General features: G+C 49.0%; 1 protein-coding gene across 1 annotated transcript in view; it reads right to left on the reverse strand.

The window, feature by feature from the left end:
- The window catches only part of LOC129132012 (uncharacterized), a 292,843-nt gene that overhangs the window by 158,459 nt on the left and 115,770 nt on the right, over window positions 1-18,614 (reverse strand). The window contains 2 exon segments of the mRNA XM_077191087.1: window positions 12,195-12,305; window positions 15,466-16,051. Coding sequence (XP_077047202.1) covers window positions 12,195-12,305; window positions 15,466-16,051 — 697 coding nt within the window.

Consider the following 18,614-nt stretch of genomic DNA (forward strand, 5'->3'; position numbering starts at 1 on the left):
CGAACAATCACAAAACCCGTTCGTAAGGATGGATTGTGACACAGGGAGAGTAGGCAATTCATGATATTTTTATTTTCATGCACGACCAAGAGACGGTCAGAGAAGGTGGCTTCCAGAAATTTTTTTAAGAAATGCAACCCCCAACCATATTCCTTAGCCACTTTGCAGAGCTCCTTCAATTCCCCATAGGGGATCGGCTCCCAGGAATTGATTGCAGTCACTCTTCTGCTGTGTTTACATATAATTGGCAAGCCCACAATCTTTTTGGTGAGCTCTGAGCCCTCCCAGTGGCTTCCCTCTGCAGCTTGGCCCAGTGATCCTCAAACTCAGGACTGAAATCCAAGTCTGGGAATCCCTACTCTCATCCTCCGAGGAGGATGGAGGGCACTTGATGACTGCATGGAGCCTCTTGGGGCAGCCAGAATCTGCCTGTTTGTGGGCAGCTGTGGAAGCCAATATGGGCTCCTTCTGGTCGCTGTCATCACTACTTCTGAATCCAGTGTTGTGGGAATGGGAATGGGAGGGACTATCAGGAGGAGTCAAGAGAGGAAGGGGTAGGGTTGGTGCGCACAATGGGGAGGGATTCCCAATAGAGAGGGGAAGTCCCAACATGGACACACTTCCTGACACAGAAGGGAGGGGCAGGGTGTGATTACAGGAATAGAGAAAGTGGGAGGAGGGTCAGAGGCGTCGTTTTTGGCAGGACAGGGAGGTGACAAAATGGCCATTGCCTTTGTGGGGTCAGCACCATTTTGTGGAGAAAGGGCAGAAAAACTTGGAGAGGGAGAAGACAAGATGGCGGGGCTGGCCACATTCCTGGTACCATCTAGGAGAACAACTGGGGGTAGTAGAACTGGGTATGTGGGCATTGGTAAGAGGGTTAGGAGAGAGCCCAAGGCAGCATGGCCAGTGCTGCCCTGGAGAGGGGACAGAGGACACTGGGAGATGTCAGGGTGATGGTAGCAACCCTGTGCCTGCTGGCAGGATCCATCTCCCGATCCTCCCTGAGGCAGGGAAGAGGGTTTAGGGATGCGAGGGGAGGAACGGGGAGAAGGGGTGTTAAACTGGGGTCCCGAATGTTTCCCAATGTTTTCTACAGACTTCGCAATAAGGCCAAAGGATAAAATTTCCCCACTGAAAGATCCCCTTTAACTCAAAGAATGTAGAACCTTTTTCCTATATGGTCCCGGAACTCGTTAGAACGGATTCCCTCATAACATCAGGAAAATACTTGAACAACCAATGAATAAAACATTTTAAATCTCCCTTTGAAAAATGAAAACTTTCCCCAACAAGGATTCCTTTAACTTGGGTATAAACTTCCCTGTGTGGGTGGGTCAGTTTGGCTCCCATCCCCACACTTTCTCCCAACATCCAAGAGGAAAAGAAGGCAAAGGAAAGACAAAAAAGGGTGACCCCCAAATATAGTACTCACATGACAGTGGGTCAACAAAACCTCTCCAGGTTGTCCGTCAGCTTCAACCAATCTTCTCGCCTCAAGAACGTTGCCGGTCGCCTGTGCGATTCCCCAATAAAACTTAGGAGTCTCCTCTGGGAATTGGCTGCTCCGAACACGGCTTAACTTCAGTAGCCAAAAAGCTACTGAAGACACCTCCAGGAATGCTCCGGACAGGTCCCTGTTCAGGCTGCCAGCTGTCACAAGCCACAAGCCCGTTGGTGGTGGAGAGAGAGGCAGCGGAGCCGTGACCTTCCAGAAGTGTCTCCAGTAATGAAGCCGCTCGGTGGCACAGGTACACACACACACACACACACACACACACACAATCACTGCAGCACACACTTCTCTCGTAGAATCACCAACGACAAAGAAATGGGAAGGGTCTATGTACGGATGCCAGAGAAGGAGGTTTATTCCAGCCATGCACAAAGGGGTCCAGAGACAAAAAGAACAGTGGAAGGTCTGGGTTTAAATACAGGGGAAAAGACGGGGGCGGAGGAGAGCATCAGGGCCAATGGGCTGAGGGCTCAGGGCAGTACAGAGGGGAGACAAGGGGTGGCAGCCAATAGGGTAAAGAGGGTGGGACACTGAGGCAATATGGGGCCAATGGATAAGCAGGGAAGGGAGAACATTCAAGGACATATAAATATAAAGAAAAAGGGAGGGAGAGGCCAACAGTCCAACCAGGGAGGTAGAACTGGGTACATTTGCATATACAACAAAGCATCCTGGAAGAGGGTCTGCTCAATTGCCCTGAACAGGGGAGATTTCTCCACTTGGGGTCTGTCTGTCCAAAGGCCTATAATGGCCTTTGTTCTGTAGGCCCACCGGCCTCCACAGATGCTCAGTGGAAAAAGGGGTTAGAAGCTTTGCTTGTGAAATTTGTGGGACATGCAAACCAGAATATTGCAGCCCTCATGACTGACCACCTGGCCGGAGAAGGAAACCACTCAGACCCTGTTGGGCAAACCCACATTCCTAGTGAGGCCCTTGAGGGTATTACTGAAGCTGTGCATAGCACATTTTTAAAGGTTCCTGATGCTGTGAGCCCCCCAAAAAATATTTACTTATGTAAAGCAAGGACTGGTGGAGCCTTATATGCAATTCAATGGCTGCTTGAAACAAGCTCTTAAAAGACAAATTGAGAATGACATTGCCAGAGAGGTATTGCTTTCAAAATTAGCTGTTGAAAATGCTAATGAGAATTGTAAAAAACTTCTGAAGTCCTTGTCTAAGGAGGAGCCCACCCTGCTGTAAATGATAGAGGCATGTAACCACCTGTGTGCCTTCAGCATAGGGCAACCGTTACTAATGAAGCTTACTGTGGGGGCTGGTATAGCAAATGCCTTTGTGTGGAAGGGGCCAACAGCGGGCCTGTTAGCTAAAGGAGTGAGAAGAAAGGTAAGAAACAAGAAGTTGATAAGGATTCTCTCCAAGGCTGTAACTGAGGAGACCAAGAAAAGTAAGGAATTGAAGAAAGATAAGAAGAGAACTTTGCAGCTGGATGAAGTATTTTTAGAAAGTTAGTTGAAGTCACTGTAACTTATCCCAAATGATATTATGTTGATTTATTGTGGCCAATAGTTAGGGTAGAAGAAATACAAACAATTAGAAAGGGTATAAAAGGTCAGCCATGTTCGATAATAAAGAGTTGCCATCTGAGACTGCTTGTGGTCTCTGCCTTGTGTCATGACTGGCCTGACAGTGACATCTGGTGACCCTGATGTGATTCAACACCCTTAAGAACATACTTGGTCTGGACCCATACGGGCTCCTAGAGACTGGCAGCCATGACTCACTGGGACAAAGTGGGGGAGGCGGCGTTGGTGCAGCTGAGAATGGCGGGTGGAAGCCACAGGGAAGTCCAGACCTGATTTTCTCCTATCAAGACAACTGGAAGTAGGTGAGCCACCAACTAGTAATAATGGGAAATAATTTATCTAATGAAGAAGAGACTGTTTTGGCTACATGGAAAGTTTTGTTAAGAAATAAGGGAATTAATACTTCAGACTATGCCCTTCGTAGTATATTGCTGTGAGCTAAATCACAGGATTTTGGCACTGATCCTGACACAGCATTTAGTGTGAAAGCATGGGAAAAAGTCGGGGACAGACTGTGGGAAGTCATCTGAGTGGGAGATAAAACTGTTGTTGATCTAGCTGTTACCTGGGGATTGCTTTTTGAGGCATTAAAGGAATGGAAAACAGAGCGAGAACAAACAGAGCAGGACGCAGATGAAGAATCAGTGTTGATAACAGAAATTGACAAGGGGGATGAGGCAGAGGGGGCCTCTGATGGGGAACTTGGCGAATCTATCCTTGAAGAAGGTGCAGGTGCCATGCAAGTTACCAGGCAGGCTACCAAAGCTTCCAGGAAAGCTGCCAGAGCTTCTGGGCTGGATGCCAAAGCTTCTGGGACAGCTGCCAAAGCTTCTGGGAAAACTGCCATAGTATCTCCTTCTCAGACTCCTAAACCTCTTTATGTCACAGCTGCGCAGCAGCTCCTGATGGTGCCTGTATACACCACACCACTGCCCCAGGTAGCTGAAATGTCTTTAGCAGAGAGAGAAACCCAGTCTTCTGCCCCCCTGCTTCCCTCTGCTCTAGCCCAGCCATCTGCCCCCTCGCTCCCCTCTGAGCTGCCTGAACAATCTCCAAGGTCGTGTCCTCCGTTACCTGACAGTGACAGCGACAGCGAATCAAGTGATGAGTCACCCGCAGTAACATCGGAGTTGGGGCAGGGAACTGTTGACAGTTCACCTTCTAATAGCTGTAGCCCTACTGCCCCATGGACTTTGCCCCCACATCAAGTAACTGGGCTTCCTTGAGAGCCTCAGTGTCCTGGGTTGACTATATGATGCTTTTATCCCCAATTATGTTATGTTGAATAATAAGTTTTGCACCTTATATTATGTTGAATAATAAGTTTTGCACCTTTAAGAGTGTTCCAGAGAGTGAAGCAGCGGGAGAGAAGAAGCAGCAGGTTTTTTTCAGACACCGTACTCACTCCTCCACATTTCTGCCCCTGGACTGTTGTTGTCTGCGGATGGACTGACAGTGGGACAGAGCTCTCTTTTGCTTTTAGTTAGTTTTAGCTAGCTAAGGCAAAGAAGTTCCCTACTGTGGGGACTTTTGTTTTTTTCCCTTTTCCTTGGAGCTCTTGAAACCTGCTCTGGACTGAACACCCAGGGGAGCACGGGCAGCTGCATCTGTGGCCCACCAGGCCGGGCCTGGCCTGCAACATTTCCAGCACCGGAGGGACTGATCAGAGACAGAGTGAGCTGAGCCACAACCCGGGGAGGGACTTTCTCAGTTTGTCATTTCTTTTGGAGTGGCAAGAGATTTTATTGTTTGATATTGTTAAGGTTTTATTGTTTAATAGACAGGTTTTTTCCACCTTTCTCCAAGGAGGTATTTTCTCCCAGACCAGTTGGGGGGAGAAGAGCAGATTGGATCTGCTTTCCTACTGGAGCTCCTTTGGGGGATTCTCTCCCAAATTTGCTCTAAACCTGGACACTCAGGAGTTTTGGGAATTTGTTAGGAAGAAAGCAGCTGAAGAAAAGAATTGGGACATGATAGAAAGATTAGGTGCTCCAAGAGTACCTCAGGAGAACAGTGCTAATGCAAATGTTGCCTGTGATAACCCTATGGCTTTTCCAGGTTTTAAAGCAGCTCCTGGAACAGGGCAGGATGACAGTCATCACGTCTTTGCCTGGAAGGTTGTGCAAGATCTCCAATCGAAAGTGGCTCAGTATGGCATTAATTCCTCAGAGGTAATGCAATTAATATGTGTAATTAATGCAGTTATGCTTGCACCTTATGACATCATGCATATTGCTACTATTTCATTCCAGCCAGTACAATACAGTGTATTTCAAGACACTTGGAGGCGAGTGGCTGAGCACACAGCTGTAACAAATATGCAGTTGCCTCAACACGACCCTCATCATGCTGTGGGTGTTGATGCCCTACTGGGCACTGGGCCTTTTGCTAGCCCAGATTCACAGGCAAGGTGGGATCCTTCAATTTTGGCACAAGCTCAGCAAATTGGCACGAGTGCTTTAATTAAATCAATGGAAATGGCAGCTCCAAAACAGAGATATGATACTATACAACAAGGGATGAGAAAACCATTTTTGCAATTTGTGGAAGAGCTTGCTGCAGCTATTGAAAAACAGGCAGATGATGAATCTTTGCGACACAAATTCTGTACACATTTGGCTAAAGAAAATGCAAACTCAGGCTGCAGAAAGATTATTGACACTTTACCTGGGGAACCCACATTGCCTCAAATGATGACTGCTTGCTTGAAAGTTGGTTCAGTAGACCATAAAATAGCAGCTCTTGCTGCAGTTCTAAGACCTTCATCGAAATGCTATAATTGTGGACAGCAAGGGCAAGTAATGGCACAGTGTAATACCCAGGAAATAACATCTAAATCAAATGCAAGCAGCAACGTTATGTGCAACCATTCTGCTAAATTTGGGCACTATGCTAAACAATGCAGGAGTAAATATCATGCAAATGGTCAGCTGTTGCAGGGAAACAGGAAGAGGAGCGCAAAGGGGCATGTGGGAAAACAAATACCCCAACAACTACAGCAGCAAATATGGGCCTACCCAGCACTGCAAAGCTAAACATTTGTGAACAATACTCAGGGGCAACAAGTGGGTCTGCAGGGATTGATATACCCACCGCTGACACAGTAACCATTCTGACAAAAGAAATGTGCAAAGTGCCCCTCGATGCCTATGGTTGAATAGGACAGGGATTGAGTGCATTTTTGATGGGAAGATCAAGTACTACAATTAAAAGGTATTCATGTGCATTTAGGACTTATTGATGCTGATTATTTAGGACAGATTCATGCTATGGTATCCATTGATGACCCTCCTGTCACTATTCAGAAAGGAACTTGCATTGCTCAAATTGTACCTTTTGTGAGTTCTGTTCTGAATACAGTGGACCGAAGTCACGGCACAGGAAGTTTTGGATCAACAGGGGTACCTCAAGTGTTCTGGGCTGAGAAAGTTACGGAGAACCGTCCAGAAAAGACGTGCATCCTCACCACCAGTGGATGTCATCCAGGAACCATATCAGTAACAGGCTTGATTGACACTGGAGCAGATGTCACAATACTCTCGTGACTTTGCTGGCCTCAATCATGGCCTCTCACTCATGCAAGTTTTGGACTTCTGGGGTTGGGTGGTGCTACAACAGGTGGCCTGTCAGCCATTGTAATTAATGTGAAGCATCCTGATGACCAACAAGCTAACATCAGGCCCTATGTTGCCGATGCTCCTCAAAGTTTGTGGGGATGACATTGTTTATCTCAATGGGGTGTCAAAATACGGATTTTTAATGGGGGCCACTGTGATGCAGGGCAATGAATGTCCAGTTGTAGCCTTGATATGGTTGACAGATGAACCTGTCTGGGTTGGCAACCTCCATCACATTAACATTACTTAAGTCATCAGTTCATTTGCTTCCCACAGGAGTTTTAGGACCATCCAGGCAGCGTATGCATGCACTGTTTTTAGGTTGGTCATCCATCTCTTTGATGGGACTTTTTGTTCTCCTTGGGGTTATAGACTCTGATAATGAGATTATGATCATGGCCTGGACACTCCAACTGCCTTTCACTGTTCCCCAAGGAACTTGAATAGCTCAACTGATTTTATTGCCCCAAACCATGAGCATACCTTTTACAGACGTAATATGAAAAAGGGGATTTGGGTCTACTGGAACACCCCAAATATGTTGGGTACAACCTATACTAGAACAATACCCCACATGCTGGTGTACCCTGACATTAAAAGGGCAAAAGATAACACTTGACAGCCTCATAGACACAGGGGTTGAAGTTAGTTATCTCTCAAGACAAATGGCCCTCACAGTGGTCCCTTGCTAAAGTGCTCCAGGCACTTTCAGGCATTGGAGGAAGCAGCCGCAGCTGTCAAACCCACCACTGGATACAGATCAAAGGGCCCGAGGGACACCGTGCCTCAATCATACTGTTTGTATTACCAGTACCAATGGTACCGTGGTGGGGGATGTTCTCTCCCAATGGGGCTTTAGGATTCAATCAGCTTTTTAAAGGGGGCCGTTGGAGAGCGACACTTTAAAACTAACCTGGAAAACAGGGAAAATGGTTTGGGTGGATCAATGGCCCCTACCATTGCAAAAACTTTGTGTATTAACAGAGTTGCTCCAACAACAACTCCAGAAAGAGCATTTTGTCTTTCTAACCGTCCTTGGAATTCTCACATGTTTGTTATCAAAAAACAAACTGGCAAATGGCGCTTACTCCATGATCTTTGAAAAATAATGCAGCTATGGAGGACACAGAGGCCTTACAGCCAGGTCTCCCATCTCCTACCATGATTCCCAAAAATTGGCACTTGACTGTTACTGATTTAAAAGATTGGTTTTTTGATATTCCTTTACATCCTGATGATGGTCCTAAATTTTCCTTTTCAGCACAAAAATGCAGGCACCCTTAGAGCGATATCACTGGATAGTTTTACCTAAGGGCATGAAAAACAGCTGTACTATTTGCCAGTGGTATATTGCTAGGTCCTCTGTTCATTCTGTTCATCAACAAATGCCTAATGTTCTTTTGCACCATTCTATGGATGATATTTTTGTAACAGCTGAACAACAGGAAGTCATGGAGAAAGCCTTAGTTAGCCCTTGTCACCAAAGCTGTAACTCAGGCAGGGCTTTGCATAGCTCCCAAAAGGTACAAAAACATCCTTCGTGGAGGTATTTGGGGTGGTGCATTGGAGTCTCTTCAATTTCTCCCCAAGCTCTTCAAATTCAGACAAATATTTGCACCTTACATGATGCAGAAAAATGTTTGAGAACAATCAACTGGGTGCACTCCTTGTTAGGGAATTCAAATACAAAGCTAAAAGTCCTTTGTTTGAATGATTAAAAGGAGATTCAGACCTTTTATCACCTAGAAAACTTACATTTCAAGTTCAGCAGGTGCTGCAATGCCCAGCTGATGTCATAATAAACCAACAAGCTGCACACTGGGCACCTGAGCTGCTTTTCTTTTTAATAATCTTGCATCCAGCAAAACAGCCTCATGCCTTGATGTTTCAATGGGACCCCAATGCACCAGACTCTTTGTTTATCACTGAATGGATTTACTTACACCCCAAATTACTAAAACCATCAGTACCCAACATGAAATGATGGCCCAACTGGTTGTTAAGGCCTGACAGAGACTCGTTTCTCTTGCAGGAGGGGAATTTTCCACTATTTTCCTACCTTTAACCACCTTTTATTTGAATTGGATAGTTCAGGGATCAAGGCTCTTCAGATGGCCTTTCCTGAATTCAGTGGACAAATCTCAATACATCCTCCAAAACATGAGTTGTTTTAACAGCTTTTAAAAGCTTTTTTTAAGCTTTTTCTTTTTTTTCAATTGACAGAGAAACCCAAGAGGAGTGAGGTTCCACTTCAAGCCTTAAGAGTATTCACAGATGGTTCTGGTCACTCTCAGAAATCTGTGGTAGTATGGAGAGACCCCTCTTCTAGTGGGTCTAATGGAGAGCAGATTTATCCATATCTGAGTGGTCCCCCCCAATTGTTGAACTTGCTGCTGTTGTCACAGCTTTTCAAAAATTTTCTGTTCCTTTTAATCTGCTTACAGATTCAGCTTATGTTGCAGGAATAGTGATGAGAGCCAAAGCATCAGTTTAGAAAGAGTTGAAAATTCACAACAATTTTATTGGTTGCAGCTCCTTGTTTTTTCCTTAGAAAATTGAACATTTCCTTACTTTGTTATGCATATTTGTTCACATACAGACCATCCCAGATTTTTAGCTAATGGGGAACAGGCAAGCTGACCTTTTAACAATGCCTGTACAACAATCTGTTCTGCCTAATAAGATAGAACAGCCTAAATTGATCCATTTGTTTTTTCACCAAAATGGTGTCACTTTGATTTGGCACTTTGGCATTAGTAAAGCCCAAGCTTCAAGAATTATTGCTGTTTGTCCTGGCTGCCAATGGTGCTGTTTTCTCTCTATTGCAGGAAGTATTAATCCCAGAGGGCTTCAGAGCCTTAAAGTCTGGCATCAGACGTTACCCATTTTTACTGAATTTGGTCATTTAAAATACATTCATTCCTCTATTGATACCTTTTCTGGTGCTCTTTTTGCATCTGCCCATTCAGGGAAAACAGCTTACGATGTCTCTAGACACTTCACTGCTGCTTTTGCCACTCTTGGTATACATCTGAAGTAAAGACAATGGCCCAGTTTATATTTCCCATCGAGTTGCTAACTCTTTTGCCTTCTGGGGAATTATGCACAAAACAGGTATTGCTCATTCCCCAACAGGCCAATCTGTCACAGGCTCATGGCTCCCTCAAACATCTCTTGGTACAACAGAAAGGGGGGCCAGAGATGGCAACCCTGCCAAGAGACTGCAGAAAGCCCTTTATGTGATCAACTTTTTGAATTGTTCTTTGATGGACCCCAACCCACCGATTGTTCCACATTTTAATCATGATTCACAATTGCAACAAAAGGAAAGAAACCCCTGCATTAGTGAAGGATCCAGAATCTGGTAAGATATTGGGGCCTTATCCTTAGGCCACCTGGGGTAGAGGTTTTGCTTGTGTCTCCACAGAGAATGGTCCCGAGTGGATTCCAGCAAAGAATGTGAAGCCGTTTTTAAGAATCTTTGAGTGCATCACCTGAAGATTCACCTTGAACACCAACATTGGCGGAGAACCCTTGTGAATAGGACCTCACCACCACACCAGCGCCTGTTTAACCTCTAACAGACTTATGTCCTTGGGAAAATGGTTAAGATTACCCAGTGGTATCAGGGTTTACAGGGCTAGGAAAACTTCTGGGGGATTGGAGACTTGGTGGATGGATAAAAAATTTAGTTAAAATAGGCTTCTATGTATTAGGCATTGTATTATGTATTGTTATGGTTATTCCTTGTATTTTACAGTGCGTGAAAAAATTAATAGACAAGTCACTTAAGAGTGTATTTTTGTTAAAATGGATACGGGGAGGTATGGGGAATAAAACAAAAAGTACAGTGGAACTGATGAAGGGGCCTGATATCTTAGGCCTGATTGAGCAGAAACTGTGGGAGGGACAGACACAGATTAAGGCTCCCTGGGCAAGAGGGGACCAAGAAACAAGATGTGAAACTTAGTAACTTAGCGATAAGATAATGTTACCAGGTGACCTGATGTCCTCAAGAATGTGTAACCAATGGGAAATTGTTACAAAAAATGGAGCCCTATATAACTACCATACAAGTAAAACCCCATATAAATCCCTGGCATACTCAATAAAATTGGCTTCTGATCTAAACTCAGATGTCCCCTTCTCTCCATCATCATTAACCCCCCTAGGTGGGGGGAAGATGTTGGAGAGATTCCTTTCCCTTCTCTTTGTCCTGATGTGATTTGGTCGGTACATAAATTCACTCCCTGTGCCCAGGTTGGGTCTGTTCTCCCTGTGCCAGTGCTCGGGGTGGGATCTCTCCCATTCCATCTCTCAACTCCCAGGCCTCTCCACAGGCAACAAGAGAATGCAATGAACAAGAATCAGCCAATCAGAGAGAGCAGTTCTGATGACTCACCAGTTGCTGGGCAGACCCACAGCACCCAGTGTTCCCTGGACCCCACCCTCCCTGCTCAGTCACAGCCCCAATCCTCCCTGCGCAATCACAGGAGGTCCCAGTCAGGTGCAAGGCCACGGGAAGGGGCTGCAGCTGCCACTGGCTCAGGAGCTCTGAAGGCAGAAAAAAGGGGGTGACACCGGGATGGGGGACACTGGCAGGACTTCCCTTAATGGTGCCTCCATTTGTGTTGGCCCAAGTGAGAGCTTCTGGAGAATCTCTTCCCACACACAGGACACTCATTGGGCCTCTCCCCAGTGTGGATGTGCCTGTGGGTGACGAGGGTGGAGTTGCGCCTGAAGCCCTTCCCGCAGTCGGGGCAGTGGAAGGGCCTCTCCTCTGTGTGAATCTGCTGATGTACTGAAGCACAGACAGACAACTCTTCAACTAATTAAAGTTGAAAAGAAGGGTATTTTATCGCAGTGCTGGACATATAAGGAATCATTTCCAAATGGATGTGCAAGGAGTTGCAGACTCCTGCTCTCTATTTATACAGAAAAGGTTTTACATATCCAAGCGGTTTCTAAGGATGCATAATACAGAATCATTATCTGCCCACTTTGTATTATAATCAGCTGAATACCTAATATGTCTGCACAATTGCACTGCCTTAATTGGGTCTGTGGGATTTTGAAATAAGGGAGTGGGCGTATGTGAAGAAGAAAGCTGTCTTCCTCATGGTAAACTCTTCACCCATGGCGAGTTTGCAGGACTTTTTGATCTGCTGGTCATGGTCCAAGCCTCTCCAAACTGATTATTCTTAAGGCAAGATATTTCTATGGTCTCTGCTCCTCCACAATTGCTACATCTATCCCTGTCACTCCGAGCTTTACTTTCTAATATATTTGTTACTCTTTCACTAACCTATGTGATTTTTGCTTAGCTAACATACCTTCTTAACTAATTTTAAAATCTTAACTAAAATACGTAATCTTCTACTATCTCAGTTATACTCCCAGCTGGCCCCTTGACTCAACCACAGTTTTCAATTATCGTAAATACATTTCCAGCTGATCCCTTGACTCATTATGATGAGATTGGAGCTGCTCAGAAACCACTTCCTACACTCAGGACACTCACAGGTTCTCTCCCCAGTGTGGATCTTGCAGTGATTGATGAGGTTGGAGCTCCACCCAAAGCCCTTCCCACACTCCCCACACTTGTAGGGCCGTTTCCCCATGTGAATCACCTGGAGCCAGATCACATCTGAGCTCCAGAGCTCCAGCTGAAGCCCTTCCCACATTCCAAGCACTTGTGGGGTTTCTGCCAGCCACGAGTTGTCTCTACCACCTCTGAGTTCTGAATGAATCTCTGGCTGCCTTCTGGACACAGGGGGCATCTTTCCTCCTCACAGCTGCCAGGGCTGGGTTTGCAACCCCTCCTTGTGTGGGATCTCCAGGGCTTATCCTCCCCATTGGATTCCCATGCCATGGAGCTGCTCAAAACGGCCTTTTCCATGAGGTTCTGCAGCAGGGATTTGCTCTCCCTGGTCTCTGTCTGCAGCTCAGTGCCTGGGGAAGGAAAGGAAAGAAAAGGAGAGGAAGGAATGAGGAAGGAAGAAGGACAGAATGAGAAGGGGAAGGAGCTGTGGACAAGGACAGGATGGGATTTGCCTCTGTGCCAGAGGGAAGGGGAAGGAGATCCCCCCAGTTCATCCCTGGCAGGACGGCATTGGTAGCGGGGTTGTCCTGCAGCCAGAGGAAATGTTGGGCTGAGACATGAAACAGAGGAGAGGGAGAAAGGGGCAGTGACTTCCTCCTTGCCTGCCTCAGTGTCCCAGGCCATCTTCCTTTTCCTCGCAGCCTCCTCCAGCTCCATCCAGACAAAGATTGGGATTGACAAATCCTGGCTTGGGGGAAAAACAACAGGTGAGGCCCTTGGTCCTGCTTCCCAAGTCCAGCTCAAAAAGTAACTGCCCTGTTCACAGTTGGATGGGCCCAGACCCTGCTCATCTCCAGCCTCCCCCACCCCTCCAGGCTGACAGGATCCCCCAGCTCCAGGATTGGCCTTTGTTGCTCTCCCCACTCTGATGCCAATCAGAGTCCCAACACCAATGTCCTCCCCAACTGGTACCACTGCCCCAGCCAGTACAGACAGTTTGCCACAGGAACCTTCCACAGTTCTCCAAAGGGGCATCTGTGTCTCACCCTTGGGGCCCTGCAAGATCCAAACATCCCCTCCCCTGAAACAAACCCTCCCAGAGATCCTCCAATGGATTTGGGGTGAGTTCCCCCTCCCTACTCACCTGTGAGATCTGGGGGGATAGATGCTGCCAGGGCCAGGGGAGCTGCAGACTCAGTGGGCGAGTGGGAAAACAGCGTGGTTCTGCTGCAGCTCCTCCTCTTTCTATTCTTCTTCCTGCTCTTCCTTTTCCCATCCTCCGCTTCTTCTCTCCCTCCTCTTCCTATTGCTCCTCCTCTGTGCCCAATCCAGATCCTCCTTTCACACCCTTCTCTCTCCCATGGCTGCAGCATTTGGGTGGAAGGAACCAGGGAACATCCCATGAGCTCCCCAGGGATGGGCAGGGGGCTTGGGAATCCACCCAGTGCAGATCCATTCCCCTCCAGAGCCCCAGGGAATCACTCCAGGGATCAAGCGATGGGGACACAGTGGGATCCCCACGGAACCACCCTTTTTCTATCCCATCCCAAACTTTCCCTCCCCTCTCCTATCATTCCCCCAACCCAAGGACCCCTCCCAACTCAATCTGGGGATCCCATCCCTCTCCCACTCTGAATCCTCTTTTTCCCTGCACTCCCACCCCTTTCCCATCGTGCCTTCAGCTCCACCTCTCGTCCCTATTTGGTTTTGGGGGATGCAGGTCCCTCCTGCTCAGTCTGGGGGGTCACATCCCCCCTTTCCCTCAATTCATGCATCTCCTGGCTGCTTTTTCCTGGGAGCAATCCCTCAGTTTTGGGACTTTTGGGGTGTAGTTTAAGAGTGTGACAGCTCTGTCTGGCTTTCCCCTCCTGTTGTGGCCTCTCAGCTGCCCCTGACACCTGGGGGTGCTGGGATTTTCTTCCTGGGGACAAGGATGTTCATCCCCTTCCAGGAGCCCAATGCTTGGCTGGGGCTCCAGTTCAGGGGGTCCTTGAGCAGCTGCCCCAGAACCTCCCCCATGGTCTCCCAGCACAGCCAGAGCCACTTGGCCTGGGGTCCTCAAAGGCCTCAGCAAGCCTCAAATCCCTCCCAAGAACCCTCAACTCCCTCAAACCCAGCATCCCCCACATCCCCTGCAATGGCACCAGCCATGGCCATGTCCCCACATGTCACTGCCCATGTCCCACCATGTCATCACCCACGGCTGTCTCCCCACCATGTTTCCATCCCTGTCATTGTTCCCCACATCTCCATCCATGCCTGTGTCCACCCACATCCCCATGAATGGCTATGTCCCCCTCCATGTCCATGTGTCCCCCAACTGGTTCAGGAAAAATAAAATAACTCTTTGAAGAAAAGTGGAAAAAACTGTTTATTACACAATAAAACCTAAACAATATTAAACAATAAAACCTCTTGCTGCTCTAAAAGAGAGACAAACTCACAAAGTCCCTCTGTGGGCTGTAGCTCAGCTCACTCAGTCCCTTATCAGTCCCTCTGGTGCTGGAAATGCCACGGCCCAGGCCCGGCCTGGTGGGCCACAGGTGTGAGCTGCCCATGCTCTTCTGGTGTTCAGGCCAGAGCAGGTTTAAACAGGTCCAAAGAAAAGGGAAAAAACCCCACAGTAGGGAACTACTTTGCCTCAGCTAGCTAAAACTAACTAAAAGCAAAGGAGAGCTCTGTCCCGCTGTCTGTCCATCTGCAGACAACACAGTGCAGGAGCAGGAATGTGGAGGAGTGAGTGCAGTTTCTGAAAACAAATTCCGCATTTCTTCTCTCCCTCTTCACTCTCAGGAAAAGTCTTAAAGGTACTTTAAAGCTTTAAAGCATAAACAGAACAGACTGGGGATACAAACATCATATAGTCCACCCTGAACATACCTTCAACACCATTCAGTACTCCCTGATGTCACCAGAAGATAGGATTGAATGCAAAAGATTTTATGGGGTTGAAAGTCAACAAATCTGCCCTCCCCAAGGAATTCCCATTGTAGGTCTGTGTCCCAATGGATGTTCCTGCTGCTGGGTTTATCTAGCTACCCACAGGGAACCAGGAAGATGTGGAGCCTCCAAGCCAGGTGTCTTCCCAAAACAGATCACCAGGACCATGGATCACCAGGGCTCTGCCCAACAACGCTCACTGGGGATCATCCAATGTAGATCGTCTCATGGGGGACAGAGCTGGAGCAGCACACAAAGCTTTTCCTACACTTGGGGCATTCACAGGGCTTCCCTTAGTGGCGCCTCCGTTGGTGTTCTGTCAAGTGAGAGCTCTGTGAGAATCTCATCCCACACTCCCCACACTCGTAGGGCCTCTCCCCAGTGTGGATGCGCCGGTGGATGGTGAGTTTGGCGTTTTCCTTGAAGCCCTTCCCACAGTCAGGGCAGCGGAAGGGCCTCTCCTCTGTGTGAATCCGCTCATGTTTGAGGAGATCGGAGCTCCTGTGAAACCTCTTCCCACACTCAGGACACTCGTAGGGCCTCTCCCCAGTGTGGGTGCCCTGGTGTTTTCTCAGGTCAGAGTTCCACCTATAGCTCTTCCCACATTCCAAGCAGGTGTAAGGCCGTTCCCCCGTGTGGATGACCTGGTGCCGAATCAATGCTGAGCTTCCTCTGAAGCTCCTCCCACATTCCCCACACTCAAAGGGCTTTTCCCCAGTGTGGATCCTCTGGTGTTGGATCAGGATGGAGTTGTGGCTGAAACTCCTCCCACACTCCTCACACTCAAAGGGCCTCTCCCCAGGGTGGATCACCTGGTGCTGCCTCAGGCTGGAGCTCCAGCTGAAACATTTCCCACATTCCAAGCACCTGTGTGGCTTCTCCCTGCCATGAGGTTTCTCCACCAGCTCCAAGCTCTGGCTGGATCACAGGATGCATTCCTGGCTCATGGGGGCTCTTTCCTCCCCAGAATTCCCTGGGCAGGGTTTGCAGCCCCTCTTCATGAGGTACATTTGGGGCTTTTCCTCCTCCTCCATCAGGCCACACCCTGAGAATTAAAAATCCTGGTTTGCAGAAAAAATCAAGAGGAGAGCAGCTTGGACTGGGAAAACCTCCATGCCCAAGTTCATCTGGGAAAGTCATTGGGCAGCTTGTGTCTGAAAGAACCTCCAAAATACCATGATTCAGCACAAAAATCCTCTAAACATCAAGATGCAGATCAAAAACTTCCCAAACGTCAATATTCAGCAAAAACCTCCTTCAAAATACAGAGATTCAGCCCTCACAAAGCACAAAAGCACCAACATTTGCCCAGTAAAGCTCAGAAACCCCAAGATTCAGCCTCTGTGAAAATCATGGATTCCCCCTCCCCTGGTCACCTGCTGCATACGGACAAAGCTCCTGGGGCTGGGGGGGAGGCTGCAGATACAGGGAGGAGTAGAACCGTGTGGTGCCGCCTCTTTCTGCTCCTCCTCCTCCTCCTCTGTTCCTGCTCTTCCTCACACTCTTCTTCCTCCTGCTATTCCTCCTTCTCCTGCACAATCCCACCTTCTCCTCCCACGTCCAGGGTTTCACCACTTTGTTCCTCAACCCTGCTTCTCCTTCCCTTCTCCTCCTGCCCCAGGCCCAGCACCCGCTGCCGGCTCCCTCTTGCCCCCAAACCCACAGCATCCCACGGCAGGGGCAGGGATGGAGCTGGGGCAGGTCGGGCTGGGGCAGCGCTGGGCTCCCGGCCGCTCCCGCCCGCACTCGGTCCCCACTGCAGCCGCTCCCGCCAGGACAGAGCGGGGGGGCCCGGCCTTGGCGCTGCCCCACTCCCACCTCCCCAAATTCCACTCGCGGGGGGCGCTGGGGCCGAGGGGGGCGCTGGGCGCAGGTGGGGAACGCTGAGAGCTGCGGGTCTGCCTGGCAACTGCTGAGTCATCAGAGCCGCGTGCTCTGATTGGCTGAGCGCTGCCTGAGGGCTGGGGCTGCAGCAAGGGGGGACACCCTGCTCCAGGGGGGGATGTCCCACAAACGGGGGACCCCCATGAAAGGAAGAAGAGGAAAGTGTCTTTACAATCAGATGCTGTGAATCTGATGAGAGATAGACCCAGGAACTTGTACGTAAGGAAGCGACAGGAGAAGCCATCAGTTTAAGAAAATGTTGTTAACTGATGACACAGACTGCTGCTCAGCCAAGGTCCTGCCAAATTCATGAACTTCGAGAAGAACAACAAAGACTTCACAGAGCCATGAATATCGGTTGCTACACAAAAGTAGGGAGCATATCAAGGGGATATGTAGTAAGTGGATTGGGAAGTCTCTTCCTCTCAAGTACACCACCCAATGAGGAAAGGAAGAGGGAGATGCAGCTGGGAAAATTAGGATGAACAGGAGGCTGTGTCCTCCACCAACTGGAAAGACCCTGTAGGAAATGTCCCATGGCCTCTCCCTTTCTTTAGGAATGAAATTACTTTTACAGGACTCCTCTGTCTGCATTGTGGACAGAATCCTCTGGTGACGTCAATTTTTCCACACACCTTGGGACTCGTCCGGAATTCTATCCACCGTCTGGGGCAGCGGGCAGTGAGTGCAGCTGAAGGTGCCTCACCCAGTTTGGGTGATCGGCCCCCTTGGGGGCGGCAGCACCGGGGACTGTTTGGGTACCTGAGAGTGACCAGGAGACAGACGAGTGACACATCAGGGGGGGCTGTGAAGAGTCAGCAGGGAGAGAGCACTGAAAATCTCATCAGTGAGTGCACTGGGATCTTTGGGGAGTGAGCACGGCAGGGCACCCATGGAGACAGAAAAGGGAAAGCCAGGAAGGGGTCCTGTGCCAAAGGGATGATGATCCCAAAATATCTCTGAAGGGTCCCTTGGGAGAAGGGTGAGGTAGATTGCACACTCCCTCAGAGGCAATTAAGGACTTGGACACCCAGGGGGGCAATAAGAGAAGTGGAGAAGGGATTAGGACAACAGGGGATGGATGGCATTGGTGTGCTGGGAAGAGACTGGGTGAAGGGGAGTGTGCAGGAATATGGTTAAGGCAGGAAGCAGCAGGAGGAATCTATGTGGTGAGAAAAAGAAAAGAGAAGGAAGAGAAAAATACTGAGGACTGGGATGTTTTTCAGCAGGGTCTTATCCTCAACATTTGCCAGCTGATCATTTGTATCCCCGGTTTCCAGGAGAGGAAAACAAGGAGGTCAGGGTTTCAGGGGGTTTCTTTGTGGGGGGCAGCGGCAGCACCGGGCGCAGAGGTGCGGGACCGGGAGCACGGGCTGGGGGCCTGGGGGGAGCTGCGGGGCCGGGCCGGGGCTGTGGGGCAGCCGGGGCTCAGCGCCGGGCGCTGCCTGACCCCACCAGCCCCGGGCAGGGCCGGCAGTGGCCCCCGGCCCCCAGGAGGCTGCGGGACGCCCCGGCCGCTGCCCGGCCCCGTGGAGCTGCCGGCCCTGCCCGCCGGGGGGCGCCTTTGGACA

Source organism: Agelaius phoeniceus, chromosome 27 (genome assembly GCF_051311805.1).
Source record: "Agelaius phoeniceus isolate bAgePho1 chromosome 27, bAgePho1.hap1, whole genome shotgun sequence".
Classification (NCBI taxonomy): Eukaryota; Metazoa; Chordata; class Aves; order Passeriformes; family Icteridae; genus Agelaius; species Agelaius phoeniceus.